Raw genomic sequence first — 15,642 nt, forward strand, 5'->3', positions numbered from 1 at the left:
TGATTGGAGTAAAATTTATTTAGAGTTAGAGATAGAGTTTGTAGTTGAAAATTTACTCTATCTCTAAAAAATAGAATTCTAAATTTAAAGTGGGTCGGAGATGGCCTAATCACACCACGTCAGACATGACACATTATAAAAAAAATGTAATTTATTTGGCAATTGAAAAATATCATAAGATTTTAAAGATCATACTATATGATAAATGAGTCATATAAACATTGACGGATAGATTCGTTTTGCCTTAAAACAACTGTGTATAATCATAGAATATGTTAAAATAGTTAACTTAAATTGTTCAATGCTTATTAAATTTTTTTAATTCCTCAAAACTATTAACTTGTTTTTTTAGGTAGATTCAGTCCACCACGTCATACATAGACTAAGCCAATTACATAATGACATGTCATTAAAATAATGGCAATCTTATAAATTTATTTATTAGTTATTTACATATTTGATTAGTAATATTATAAAAATTGTCATTATTTTAATGACGTGTCATTATATAATAAGTTTGGTTTATAAATGACATGGTGGGCTGAGTCTACTTAAAAAAAATTCTATATAAAAATATTCAAGAATGTAGATGATAAAAGAATCTGAAGAGAAAGATACGGTAAGCAATAATTTCAAGTTCCAACTCAAACAGCATAGGCAAGAAGACCATGGCTCTACAATGCAGTGTAGAGCCAATAATAGATCATCATCTGCTTAGCTATACATTTTTAATGCGAAGTCTTTACTCAATCATCGGTCATGTCACCAATTCACTGAAGTGGCAGTTCAGTAACTAAATAAGGCCACATTTGATGTGTATAATTTCGTGGTTAGTTGACCTAAATTAAGAAAGTTTTGTATAATTGATCCAAAAAATTAAAATGGACTTATTTAACCATGAAAACACAAGTTTTAAATTTAATTTATTCAAAAAATTAAAATGAATTTATTTAATCCTAATACACTAATTTGAGCGCCGCTTAATTTTTTATTTATTTATTTAGGAGTAATAAGGAGCTGCTCTTTTTTTTTCTTTTTCGGTTGAGCATTTAAAACACTGATTCAAGGGAAAAGTCAGTTTCTCTAGCATTTAATTCGAGATTTACGAAAGCATCGCAAACAAAAATAGTTCCAGATTTTCAGCCTCTGCTTACTTTACAAATTACACGGTTTTCATGTTGCACGTGTAATTTCGATGGTATAAAAAATGTTCGCCTCTTAATTAAGTTATAAAAAGAGGTTCGGTTTTATTAAATTTTATTTGAATTTGCAGAAAAATGAGACCAAAGATTTATCTTTTCGGTGATTCAATCACCGAAGCATCATTTGATGAAGCTGGCTGGGGTGCATCTCTCGCTAATCATTTCGCTCGAAAGGTACACATTTTCTTGAGTTCATTTTTCAAGATTTCGACACGAAAAATCTTGAATTTTGACTTATTTTTGTGTCAAAATTTTGATTTCTTGATCTTTGTTAATTTCAGGCTGATGTGGTGTTGAGAGGGTACAGTGGATACAACACAAGATGGGCTTTGAAGGTGGCGGAGAGGGTGTTTCCGCCGCCAGCTGACGGCGGTGATGATGAACAGCCGTTAGCTGTGACTGTTTTCTTCGGTGCTAACGATGCTTGTCTTGCTGATAGATCCTCTGCCTTTCAACACGTGCCTCTTCAAGAATACAAGCAAAACCTTGACGCCATTGTTTCATTTTTCAAGGTATATAATAATATAGTATAAATTAATTTCTCCAAGATTCAAGAATCATAATTCACGTGATGCCCTGCATCTCAGTCCTGATTAGATCAATTAATAATTTTTTTACACTTGCATATCCTAATAGTTAGGTGGTGGCTTTCAGTTTACTGGTACACCTAAGGGCAAATTCGGACCTTCAAGTAAACATTAAGGGTATAAATAAACTTGTGTTTAGGTGTATTCAGGGGCGGACCTAGGAAGAGTTTATGGTGGGCAGTTGACCACCTTATTATTTCGAATTTTTAAAAAATATGAATATACACGTTAGTAGTATAGTTTTTCGGCCTTAAAATTTATAGCATTGACCACCTTAAATTTTTTAATTTTTCCTTCTTATAAATATTTGGTATAATCTTGCCCAGCTTATAATAAATTTCCGGGTCCGCCACTGGGTTTACCAATCATATTACCCATGTCATCATAGGAAAAAGATGACGGAAAATTTGAATTATTTAACCCTATCCAAAATAAGAATATAAATAAGCCAGTTTTGAAACGTTATGGATTGTATTTCGGCCAAAATCAAACGTAGAGGCAAATCCCGGCCCTAAGGTAGACATTAAGGGCATAAACAAACTTTTTCCCAATTCTCGTAGCTATGAATTGTATTTTTCAGATTGATAATTTCAATCTTTTGGAGGGATTCTAGTAAAACAGAGCTATTTATCATCATATTGTTGACTGATACTGAAATGAGAATAAGCTAGAACAGTTACTATTACCTCCATCACTTTAATTAGGTATAACTAATTATTTCTCATTTTGGCAAAACAAAATTGTTTCCCATAAAAATTGATAAATAATTTTTTTTATTGAAAACAAAAGTTTATAATTAACGGTCAACACATCAAAATTTTAAATAAAACTCTAAAAATAATTTGAATTCAAAACAAAAAGAAAAGGGGGCAAATATGCTTTTAACCTTTGGGGTCGAAAGTCTAAAGACGAGCAAATAAGCTCTTCACGTCTTTAAAAAAAGACAAATTAACTCCTAACGTTTTTAAAAAAGGACAAATAATTCCTTTTCCTAAACGGTATTTTGGTGACATGGAAAACATAAATATTATTTGGCATCTAATTGACATTGGATATTTTCCCCAAACATTAATTTGGATTTGAAATTTTAAAGTTTTTAATTTTAAAATTGTTTTTTATTATTATAAAGAGAGCAAAAAAGAATGCAATTTGTGAATTTAAAAATGTCGTATAGGATTCATGTTCTCCGTGTAGCAAAACATATACACCGTGCCCATGCTGTTAACACACCATTTAGAAGAAGAGCTTATTTAGCCTCTTTCTAAAGACGTTAGGGGCTAATTTGTCAATTTTTAAAGTTTAGGAGCATATCTACACTTGATTTCAAACGTCAGGGACATATTTGCCCCATTTTTCAAAATAAAATTAAGAAGAATTTAGAGGGAAAGGATAATACAGGAATAATTAGTGTAAATTATTGTAGAAATGACATAGGAAAGTATGATCAAGCTCATAAATCAAAATATTGGTTTGACAAAAGTTAATTAGCCACGTTGCTTGATGAATGAAATAGTGCGGTATGAATGGTGTAAATGGAGAAAAATGACCAACAAAACTTGTGGTGGGCGAGTCCCAACGGTAACGTACGGTCGTTGTTAATGCTGGCCATTTTTGCTATTATAATTGTTAGTATGTTATGTTATGTCTGGTAGGGGATTTGTTCAACAAATACTAAAATAAAGAAAAAACAGTAGAAACAAAGCTAATGAGTTTGTCTGTTTGCTTAGCTTAGCCTTTTTAATGTAATTCACTATTTCACGTCGAGCTAGTTGATATTGACGTTAAATCTACAAATTGGTCCAAAGATCTAAATGATATAGTTTTTCATTTTTATTTTCGTCAACAATTTAACTTTTGTCCATTTTTAATACTAGTCAACTGAGTCAAACGATTTAACTTAAAAAATTATGTTTTAATTTAATCTTTAGATTTATTGTGGTAGATTTATATAAAAATTATAAAATTATAAAATTCAGTTGCTTAATTAATTCAATTTATTGAATATTTACTTCTCTTATTTTCAAATTTTATAAATTTTTTAAAATTATTTACTTCATTTAATTTTAAAAACTAAAAATATTTTTTTCAAAAAATTAAAACATTAATAATTATTAAAATTAAATTAAAGCCGTTAACTCACAAAATTTATAATAATATAATTTTATTTAAACATATCAAAAATATAAGTTTAAGGGTTAAATTAAAATTTAATTTTTTTAGTTCTTTGATTCAGTTGATTGATACCAGAAATGAAGAAAATGACTAATTACTATTGACTGAAAGAAAAGTGACCGATTACATTGTTTAATTTTCAAATAAAAAGGATGAAAATGTGAATTATGATAAATGTGGAAGTTCGGGATAATTTGCTCTTAATTCATTTAGAATCAAAAGTTTGGTATTCCATGTTGGCTATTGATGAAGGAGTTTTAGTGGGTGTAATTGTTACATTTTGATAGCTTTTAACTTTCATTTTTATATAAACAAAAAATTGTTATAAGATTTAAATAAAAAATATATAAATGGCAATAGATAATTAATATAATTATATATTTTGTCCGTTGCCACATAAGTAATTTTTGGCATAAATTGATATTAAAATAAAAGTTCATTTATCAAATTGTCACAAATGAATCGGTGATACCAATTTGTTAAAAGTCTTTAGTTTAATAACAGGAAAACAGCTTATCTCGAGACTGAATCTTAACAATTTTCTTAAAATTCTGTTTGATCAGAGGCGTTGGCCGAACACGACCGTTATTCTGATAACTCCTCCTCCAATTGATGAAGCTGCACGTCTCTTGTACGGGCCTGTCTATACACACTTCGGCCTTTGCTTACTAATGTTTGACCCTTTTGTCTGTTATGAGCTAATAGTTTGTTATAACTCGATAGGCATCCTTACGTTGTTGAGGATCTACTAGGTGAGCCTGAGAGGACTAACGAAGCTGCTGGCGCCTATGCCAAGGCATGTGTTACTGCTGCAGAAGAATGCGAGTGTCCAGTGATCGATCTCTGGACTAAAATGCAACAATTTCCTGACTGGAAACATGCTTACCTGAGGTAGATATGTATACATTGTCTTAATCTGAACATGTTTATCTTATTTTCTGTCTGAATAATAATTTGGTCGATAAACGCAGCGATGGATTGCACCTGACACAAGGTGGGAACAAGTTTGTGTTCGAGGAAGTTGTGAAGACGATGAAGGAAAATGGTTTGAATGCAGAGACATTACCCGTTGATCTCCCACTTATAGAAAATATTGACCCTACCGATCCGCTCAAAGCATTTCAGGATTAATTATGTGGCCATGAACAGCCTGGAGATTCATCCTTCATATAGCTTTTGAATTAGCTCTGGTATGTTTTAGAAGAATAACGTATAGTATCGACAATGTCACCCTCTCGAACGGCTGTGTTGCTTCGGAAACAAAATCAATACATCTTTAAGTATTAGAACTAAATGGTGTGATTAAGAGAATTAGATGGCATTTTTATCTCATAGTAACTAATTGGGATCTACTGATTCCACTCCCTGTTGTTGGAGTATTTATATTAATTAGTTGGGGGAATGTAGAAGGAGGTTAATAGTACCCAGTATTGATATCAGTGTTTTAAAAGTCGGAACCAATTACCACTTGTTATCGCTTAAGTAAGGTCTCGGATTCGAGTCTTGTGCATGCACAAATCCCCGCTGGTAGACTCACCCACCATCCCAGGTGCGCGACGCGGGTCGGATCCGGATTAGTTAAGGCGAAACTTTGGAAACCGGATGGGCAACAAAAAAAAAAGTCGACCTGTGTGGCCACTAGTTCACGGTTCAACTAATTTAGTTGTTTTGTTCTCATAAATTAATAAAAATATAATTAGATTTTACAGTATGAGCTTTTGTAGCTATAAAACCAGTTAAAAAGTTAAAAAAGAATCCATAAAATCGATCAGCTGTTATAGTCCATTAGGTCCAACTAGTGTGTTCAAACTCAGTTTGAACTGGATTATGATCTTTCAATACTAAACTAAATTTTGATATTTAATTGAGTTACAATCCAACCTACTTGCTTTATATCATTTTGAAGAATTACACAAAATACTTCAAATTTAAACATATTTATTAAAAACATCCCAATTAGAAAATTAAAATTAAACTTTATGTTTTTTAAAAGATTGGTTGGGGAGAAAACAGAAGATGTATTCATATTTAGAAATATAAGAGTTATATAATAATTTTTTGTTTCTACTCTAGAAATGGTTTTCTTATATTAATGATTAAATTTGTTAAAAAAATACTTTTAAAAATTTCAAATATTCATTTATTCTTATGGATAAATTTTATTTTTCACTGAAATTTCTATTTTTTTTTTGTCTCGATCTACTTCAACAATTTTTCCCTCTCAAATCTTTAATATTTTTCTCTCAAAACTTCACTATCTCAAATCTTTTTATTTCAACGATGACACTTTAATTTTATTTGACGACTATAGTTTGTTTTCACGGCGTTTATGATTATTTCTCAATGGTAACAACTTTGTTCGATTTATTATGTATTTTATATTTTTAAATGAAACATTTTATCCAACAGTTCACCAGTTCATATAATTTTGTATGGTTTAAAGCGCTTTAGTACTGGTAAATTCAGTGTTTAAAGAAGAGTCAAATCAAATTGATTTTCTGTTGGTGGTCGAACCGGTTGAACGATAATCTGGTGCTTGGAACTGCTTAGCATAAACTAATTGATTTTTTATAAAATTTGCCTCAATATTCTCAGGATCTGTATAGAATTTCTACACATATTAACATCATTTATAGTTGGCCAAATGTTGTAAAGAGGCCAAACCTTTCACAAAAGTTTCACAAAAGTCATGACATTTCAATTTTGTCGATTTTGGCTAAAAACTGATTATTTGGTTTCACAAAAGTCCCGACCTTTCAATTTTGTCGAATTTGGCCAAAAATGGATTATTTGGTTTCACAAAAGTCCCGACCTTTCAATATTTGACAAGCCATATAGGCGCCACATAGGCGAATTGAAATCAAATTGAGAGTTGGCCACAATTGAAACCAAATAATTTGTTTTTGGCCAAAATCGACAAAATTGAAATGTCAGGACTTTTGTGAAACTTTTATGAAAAGTTTGACCTTTTTACGACATTTGGCCTTTATAGTTTGATTTCGCGGACCAAGGTGGATAGCTGCCCCTCTTAGTCAGTTAGAGCCTTTCCAAGGGGCTGTTTAGTGGTTGTGCTGCACTTAGTATGGCGGCTCTGCCCCTCCAACGGAGAGCTAGTCAATATTTTAGTTGCAGTCCGATCTTTATTAACTGTTAAGTGTGATGGAAATTTCACATTAGAAAGATATAAGGGCTTAGTACATCATTTGACCCCTAAACTATATCATTTTATTTTCTGCGACCTCTAAACTAATTTCGTGTTCTTTTGACCTCTTAACTCTTTTTTTTGTTCTATTTAACCACTCCTTCGGAATGTGCACACCACGCGCGATGACGTGAATAAAATTGCTAACATGACTTTGCTGACATGGGGTTAAATAGAATAAAAAAAAATAGTTAAGAGGTTAAATGGAATACTAAAATAGTTTAGAGGTCATAGGAAATAAAAGGTAAGGTTTAAGGGTCAAAAAATATATTAAGCCTAAATATATTTTTTTAATTTAAAATAAAAAGTGATGTACTTTACATATTATTTGAAAAATTCATTTAAGGCTTTAAAAATCATGAAATTTAGCGTGTTTTCCAATTTTAACACAAATTTTAAAAATTCATAATTGATTTGAAAAGTTTGAAAATGCAAAAAATTAAAAGCTGGTGTATTAAAATTTTTAAAATTAGAAATTCGTGAAACACACTAAATTTTTTTTTTTAAATTTAGTCTTTATTTAATATTATCACAGTATAATAAATTTATATATTTTATAATATCGTTAAAAACAGACAAACTCTATTTATCATTATTGAAATGTAAACAAATATTTACATGTACAAGAAGTTATATTATGTAATTATTTGACTAAATTTTAATATTTTTTATTTTTCTAGAAGATTAAATGGGTAAAAATTAACTAATTGTATTTTCGAGAAGGTTAAATGAGTAAAAATTAAAAATTTGAAGGTGCAATAGGAAAATAAAATAAGTTCAGGGGTCAAATAGAACAAAATAGTGTAGTTCGGATGTTAAATAGAACAATTTATGCATTTTAATTATCCTTCACGCGCTTCAAAACGTTTGAAAACACGCGCTTTTACCACCTTGGAGGAAAAAGGTCAGATCGGCAAAAAAGTTATAGTTGACGGGTTAAATAGAACAAAAAATAAAATTAAGAGGTCCAATAGAATATAAAATTATTTTAAGAGTCTCAAAAAATAAAAGTGTATAGTTTAGGGGTCAAATGATATATTAAGCCAAGATATAAGTAGAATGAGAAATATATAAGTGAAATTGACTACATAACTCGCTGTATTATGGTTTTGGCTAAATATAGTATCCGGCCCGCTGTTATATTTGGCTTTCATGAATATATTCTTTTTATATATTGCGCTTGTTCTGAACGATCCAATGATATCAAAGTCCGAATCTGAAGCCTAGACAGTGGTAAGCGGAAGCCGCTGCGGTAAAACCACATGTTGAAGTTGAGTTCCGCTCAATGAATATGAGTGTGATAGAATCTGACATTGAAAATGTATTAGTAGAATGTGGAATATATAAGTAGAATGGACTATCTAGTTCATTATTTTAGGGCTTTAGATTTGATTTAGTGTCTGTCCCACGATTATAGTTTCCATTATAGGCTTCTTGAATATATTTTTTCATATTTTATGTTTTTTCTGGTCTAACAATCACAGACATGGGAAGAACAAACTAATAACTAATAAGTCTCGATTTTAGTAATGTGTTCAAGGAAAATAATTGTCATTATATTACTTTTTAATTTATTTTGGGTTAGCTACACACTATCGGAAAAAAATCACTTAATTTTTAAAAATATGCTCTAAGTAAAAAAAATCAATTTTTTCACTTTTAGATTTTTATTACAAAAATTACATCGTATATACATATTTGATATCTCAAAAATGCATTATTGATAAATCCTCGATACATATCTGTAACAGACAAAGAGAATTGTTTGAAGCGTTGAGTAAATATATTTTAGATATCAAATAAAAACTATTGTGGAAAATGTATTTTAAAAAAGTTTAGCCGATTTTTAAGTTTTTCTGCAATTTTTCCATTTATTTTTCACTAGGAACATGTGAGCTTATTTGTTTTATGGGATGATAATGTTAAAAAGTGAAACATATTTTACTTTCTAAAATTTATTCAAACTTTTAAAAAAATTTACATTTATCTCAATTTGTCCATGCGTTGAAAATCTATTTAATGTGCTAAAATTGATTTTAATTGTGTTTATATGACAAATTAATATGTACTTATTTTTAGATTTGGAAAGAGTTGTCGATTGAAATGTCACGTGATGTAAATGAATTATAATATTTTATGCCAATTTGATATGCCATGTGTAGAAATAATTAAATAAATTTGAAAAAATTGGATAGATTTCTATTGAATTGATTAAACTGAGACATATTTATAAATTTTAAAAAGTTTGGATAGACTTCTGAAAAGGTAAAAATGTTTAGTTTTTTTAGCCCCATTGTGTATTATTTTATTAATAAAATGCGAGCCCATTTCTTTTTCTAAGTAATAAAATATGTGAAATTAAATACGTTAATCATCTAGCTCGCAATTTAAAAGTAAAATGAAATTCAATTTCAATTTCAATTTTTAATGATATATTTTCTCAAATCACATCTTTTTTTTTTTTTTTTTATCAGTAGATAGATAAAAACTAAATGTACAAACAGAATGAAACAAACAGCGACAAACCTAAATTACATAGAATTATCCTATGAAAGCACTAAACATAAGCTTCACTTGTTTAGCGAGATTATGTGCTTCTGTATTACGGACTCTAGGAATATAGCGAACTTCTGCAGTATTGAAGGATAGTTGAAGATGCCAAATATCATCACAGATATCCGCCCACCAAATATTGGAGCACAATCCAGCATTGATAGTATGAGATACCTGAAGGGCATCACCCTCAAATCTTACGTCTGTCCAGCCATTGCTTCGAGCCCAATTCATAGCTTCTCTCAATGCCAACAATTCCAAAATACCAGGATCCCATATATGTCTAAAAATTGCAGAAAATTGTGAAATAGTTCGAAGATGCACATTCTTAGCTATTACCCCAATTGCACCAAATTTGGAAGCTGAATCCACAGCTGCATCATATGAAAGGGTTAAAAAGTCTGATCTCCGTTGATGGCACATTTCGACATTCTGCATAAAAGGAGGGTGCGTGTACGGAGTTCTGGGGGTCCTGGGGATCAAAGATTGAGAATCCGCAAATTCCTTCCAACTTGTAAAACTAAGCCCAATCAGATCCATAATCTGCGATGTCTTGAATTCAAAAATCAAATTATTCCTTGATTTCCACAAGCACCACAAGTGATAACAAAATAACTCCACTGACTCAATTCCACCTAATTCCAATAAGTTATGTGTGATCCGTAACCAGAAATCTACAAAAGTTGGTATTGGATCCCAGTTTGTTCTGAAGCTGAAAGGGGACGCAAACCAAAATTCTTTAGCTTTCTGGCAAAGGAACAAAATATGGCAAATAGTTTCATCCTGATCACATAACACACATTTAAGATTCAAGTGCAGTCTGAAGTTCAGATTGGCTGCTGTAGGAAGACCATTATGCAAGCATCTCCAAATGAAAATTATAATTTTATGGTGGATTCTTAATTTCCAAAGAAACTGCCAATCTTTCTTAGACATTGCTGGGATAAGTGATTCATACTCTCTTCCATGAGAGTGGAGAGAAACATAATAACCCGATTTGACTGTGTAAACTCCAGAAGTAGTGAATGCCCATAGGAGTTTGTCTGGATAAGGCCAGTAAGATAATGGAATTGTCAGGATTTTCTGAACATCCAAATCTTCAAAGTAATCATGAAGCAGACCTGTATTCCAGCTTCTACAACCGGGATCAATAAAAAAATCTACCGTTTTTGAAGATAAAGTGGTAGTGAGATAATTGCTTGGCAAAAACGGATAACTCCCTGGGATCCAAGGATCAACAAAGCAAGAGACAGATTTTCCGTCAGAAATTCTCCAATGAAGCCCTTTTTTGAGAAGCTGAATTCCCCAATATAAACTTCTCCAACCCCAAGAAGGTCGATTGCCTAAGGTTGCTTGCAAAATGGAAGAGTTTCTGAAGTACTTGTTTTTATATAATTGAAAGAGTAAAGATTGAGGATGGTTGATAATACGCCAAACTTGTTTAGCAAGTAAGGCCTGGTTAAAAGCAACCAGATCTTTAAATCCTAATCCACCCTCCCATTTACCTCGACAGATTTTAGTCCAAGAGATCCAACACATTTTCTTTTCCTCATGTTGCTGACCCCACCAAAATTGCCTAACCAGCTGCATAATACGATTGCATAAAGATTTAGGAATAATAAAACACATCATTGAATATACCGGAATTGCAGAAACAATAGCCTTGATCATGACTTCTTTTCCTGCTGATGAAAGAAGAGCTTGTTTCCAATCTTTAAGTTTTGAAGCAATCTTAGAGATTATTCCAGCAAATGTCACAGTTTTAGATCTTCCAAAGTGAAAAGGGAGTCCTAGATATTTCTCCAGCGCCGTATGTTGCATAATGCCCAAGATCTCAGATAACAGTTGTTTTTGATTATCATCCATATCTCTACTATAAAACACAGAAGATTTTTCATAGTTGATACTCTGACCACTAATGCTATTGTAGATATTAAACAACTCTTTTATATAAGCCATATCAGTCAAGGTTGCTTTTGAAAAAATAATAGTGTCATCAGCAAACAACAAATGAGTAATGACTGGACAATGCTTATTAATTTGAATTCCAGAAAGTCTCCTGGTTTGAGCTGCATCCTGAAGCATATAAGTTAGCCCCTCTGAGCACAAAACATACAGAATAGGTGACAGGGGATCACCTTGTCTAAGACCTCTGGAAGGGGTGAAATAACCAAAATTTTGACCATTAATTCGGATAGAGTATGACACAGAAGTAATGCATTCCTTAATCCAGCCAATAAATTTGGGAGAAAAACCCCATTTCTGAAGAATAGCTTGAATGTAAGGCCATTCCAACCTATCATAAGCTTTACTTACATCTAGTTTGAGAGCCAGAAATTGGTTATTGCTTTTAGCTTTGGTTTTGAGATAATGCATGACCTCATGAACTATCAAGATGTTATCCGAAATAGATCTACCCTTGATGAATGCATTCTGACTTGGAGACAAGATTTGGGGGATGATATGTTGAAGTCTTTTCGTTAATATTTTGGATATGATTTTATAATAGACTGAACAAAGGCTAATTGGTCTATAATCAGCAACAACTTGAGGATTTGAAATTTTTGGAATAAGCGTTATAATCGTATGATTAAAATTACGAAGCATATGCCCTCCTCTAAAAAAATGCTTAATAGAAGATATAATATCATCCGCTATAATACTCCAAAAGCTTTGGAAAAACAAACTAGTGAAACCATCACTGCCTGGAGCTTTAGAAGGGTTGATATCAAAGACGGCATCTTTAATTTCTTGAGAGGTAATATTCTGAGTAAGCATATTATTCATGTCATTGGAAATTTTCCTAGGGAAATTAGAAAATACCTCTGGCAGCATTGATGGATTAGATGAGGTGTATTGCTCCTTGAAGTGATTAACAAAAATGTTTCCAATAGAGTTGTGATCATGATGCCAATTTTGATGATGATCCATGATACCATGAATGGTATTTCTACGCTGCCTTTGTTTTGTGGAAGCATGAAAAAATTTTGTATTATTGTCACCTAATTGAAGCCATGTCTGACGAGATTTTTGCTTCCAATATAATTCCTCTTGAAGATGAGCTGCACTGAGTTGAAATTCAAGAGTTTTGATGTGATGCCAATCAATGATATGAATAGGTTGAGCTTTTGCTTCCTGGATGCATTTAGTCAAAGCTTGGATCTTTTGAAAAGCATTGTTATTATTGTTATGGTCTACTAACCATTTAACAATATTATGGCGGCAAAATTTAAGCTTTGAGAAGATTTGAAACATAAGAGATCCAGTAATGTGTAACTCCCATGTATTGGATATAATGTCTTTGATGTCTTCATTATTTACCCATGATTTATCAAAGAAAAAAGTCTTTGGAGGTTTTTTAACTCTAGGATCAAACAAAATCAAGATAGGACGATGATCTGAACCTAGATCCTCAAGGTGATGAACCTGAACAGATTTATATTTTGATAACCATGTTGCATTAGCCAACCCTCTATCTAATCTTTCTTTTATCATATGGGGATGAGATCTCCTATTGCACCAAGTAAAAGCAGGACCCAAAAAACCCAAATCATAAAGCAAAAAATTATTTATAAACTCTGAAAACATTACATGATGATCAGGATGTAACGGGAGACCACCAAGTTTTTCTTCTTGGCTAAGTACAGCATTAAAGTCTCCCACAAAAAGATAAGCAGGACTAAGGGACTGCTTAATAGAATTCAGCACCTGAAATTGACCTTCTCTAATGGATTGCTTAGAATTCAAATAACAGCAGATAAGATCAAAAGTGAAGCCATCCTCAGAAACTAAAGAACAGGCTATATAGAAGCTGTCAAAATGAGTAACAGTCAATTTCACATCAGAATTCCAAAGCAAGCAAAGCCCTCCTGAAGCTCCCACTGGATCCACACAAAAAAAGTTTTGCAAACCTAGCTTCTTAATGCATTTAGAAGATGGAGATAGCTGGTTCTTGGTCTCCATAACAAACAACACACTTGGATAGTAATCTTTGCACATAGAGTGCAAATGCTGAACTGTCAGAGGATTACCTAAGCCCTGACAGTTCCAGCTTAAAATTTTCATGGATCTCCTGGAGACCTTCCGGGGCTGGTCTCCTTTGCCCTAAGCAGCGAGTCTGGATCAAATACCACATCTTCAAACGTATCCTGGTGGGTTGCAGTAGTGTTATCATTCGTATCCTCAAAAACCTGTGTCTGTGGAAAAGCCACTGGCCAGACTCCAATTTCCTCCAAATGACAAGTCTTAAGTTGTTTTCCTTTAAAGATGACATCCTCCTGAATATCTGCTTTACGTTTGCCTATGATCAAAGCAGGATTCTTCCCTTTATTCTTTAGCAGAAGCTGTGTTGTAGGACTAAGGGAACGTTTCCAGGTTGTTGTTGTTGCCAAAGACTTTGACACCTTCATAGGAAGCACTCCTATTGGAAAGTTAGCAATATTTGGAGTTGGAAGAGTATAATCTGCCTTGCATACCTCCTGAAACAAAGCGCCAATTTCTTGTTGATAAGAAGCATCTCTTTCTGCTGAAGCATTTGGATTATGAGGGTCATTCCTATACAGAAGATCTAAGCAGACTTCAACTTGTTCCAATTCAGAAAGAATTGGAGGAGTGGATAAATGTTGATACTTGGCACGAAGTCTAGGGCTTAAGAGTTTGATTAAATGCACCGGTAAAAAAATTGGCCCAGGTGTTTGGATAGACCTTCGTTCAGTGATAGTTGGGCCCAAAGTGGTAGTAGCATCATAAAAGCCCGTAGCTAGCCCATTCTCCGGATTATTCAACAAACCAGAAGGAAACTGGATCAACCTTTGTTCCCAGGCAACATTAGCTGATGTACCAGCTGGCTGTGTGATGGCTGAAAAAACAAAAGGAATATCAGGGGTAAAAGTCGCTGCCTCAGAAGTATTATACTTGTCCCCAAAGATATCTGACATTGGCGGCTCTGTTGCCAGGTGCTGCAACATTAAAGTATACGTGTTATCTTCCACTTTTTCATCTGGGTGTGCAACTGTAGATGATGTGGCTCCCTGACGCATGCAATTCCCTGTAGCTTCATCGTTCACGTTCACCTTTTCCTTGGATTTACTGGTTTGCATGCGTTGCATCTGACCACCATGATTAGCTCTTCTAGGACAAGAACCCCGTTTGAAATGAGCACCATAATCAGCCTTATTAACCACCTGAGAAGAATGGACCAGTGGTGCTGCACTCAACCAAAGCCCATAAGGCAGTGGCTTACCTCTAGGAAGGGTAAAACCTCGATATTCATTTGCCATACGATGCCTACATGCTCTTATCATATGATTCATCATTCCACAATAAAAACAGCAATCAGGGAAATTTTCATAACGAAAATCTCCCCTAAACTGCTCTGGGGTTTTTGGTTTATTGATAAACCCACGCATGAAAGCTCTATCAGTTGGTATATCCACACGCAACCTTAAGAATTGTTGACGCCATATAGGGTTAGTAATATCATAATCTATCTCATGCAATCTGGGGAAAAGCTTACCAATATTTCTGGCATTGACTAAGTTGAGTTGATTACGAGGAAGACCATGGACTTGAATCCAGAAAGTTGTGGTTTTGAACCTCATAGTTCTGAGAGGTTGATAAACAGGCCATTCTTGCAGTGCAATGTGTTGATTCATAACAGACCAAGCTCTCTCTGTAAGAATATGATCAAAGTCTTCCTTCTTCTCAAAAGCAAAGGAGAAGATACCCAGAGAAGTATTCTCTATTTGGATCTGGCCCTTTAACTTCCATTCCATATCAACCCAGGACATGAGATCTTCCTTTGATATATGTTTTTTAGTAAAGATTTTACCTAACATTACCCATTTGAACATAGTAGGTAATGAAGATACTGAGGGTTCAAGAGCTAAAACTGGATCAGTAACAGACATGAGTTTAGTTTTTTCAA

The 15,642-nt window shown here is 32.9% G+C and overlaps 1 protein-coding gene across 2 annotated transcripts; it reads left to right on the forward strand.

Annotated features, from left to right (window-relative positions):
* Window positions 1–1,029: 1,029 nt before the first annotated feature.
* LOC126671115 (GDSL esterase/lipase At5g45920) lies at window positions 1,030–5,327 on the forward strand. Of its 2 annotated transcripts, XM_050364825.2 has the most exons (6): window positions 1,030–1,198; window positions 1,274–1,376; window positions 1,484–1,714; window positions 4,525–4,592; window positions 4,685–4,852; window positions 4,933–5,327. In XM_050364825.2, exons 2-6 carry the CDS (start codon window positions 1,278–1,280, stop codon window positions 5,090–5,092), a joined length of 726 nt encoding a protein of 241 aa, XP_050220782.1. In that variant the 5' UTR covers window positions 1,030–1,198; window positions 1,274–1,277; the 3' UTR covers window positions 5,093–5,327. The 2 variants fall into 2 exon arrangements, with proteins under 2 accessions (XP_050220782.1, XP_050220783.1); XM_050364826.2 differs by lacking the exon at window positions 1,030–1,198 and having other exon boundaries at window positions 1,213–1,376.
* Window positions 5,328–15,642: the final 10,315 nt, after the last annotated feature.

The sequence above is a fragment of the Mercurialis annua genome, linkage group LG3 (assembly GCF_937616625.2).
Source record: "Mercurialis annua linkage group LG3, ddMerAnnu1.2, whole genome shotgun sequence".
In the NCBI taxonomy this organism is placed as follows: Eukaryota; Viridiplantae; Streptophyta; class Magnoliopsida; order Malpighiales; family Euphorbiaceae; genus Mercurialis; species Mercurialis annua.

What these genes read in the sequence shown, in the direction of transcription:
- LOC126671115 (XM_050364825.2), top strand. Translation starts at nt 1,278, where the DNA reads ATGAGACCAAAGATTTATCTTTTCGGTGATTCAATCACCGAAGCATCA. An exon ending in CCATTGTTTCATTTTTCAAG is followed by an intron (nt 1,715 to 4,524) that starts GTATATAATAAT and finishes CTGTTTGATCAG; the next exon opens with AGGCGTTGGCCGAACACGAC. An exon ending in TGGAAACATGCTTACCTGAG is followed by an intron (nt 4,853 to 4,932) that starts GTAGATATGTAT and finishes CGATAAACGCAG; the next exon opens with CGATGGATTGCACCTGACAC.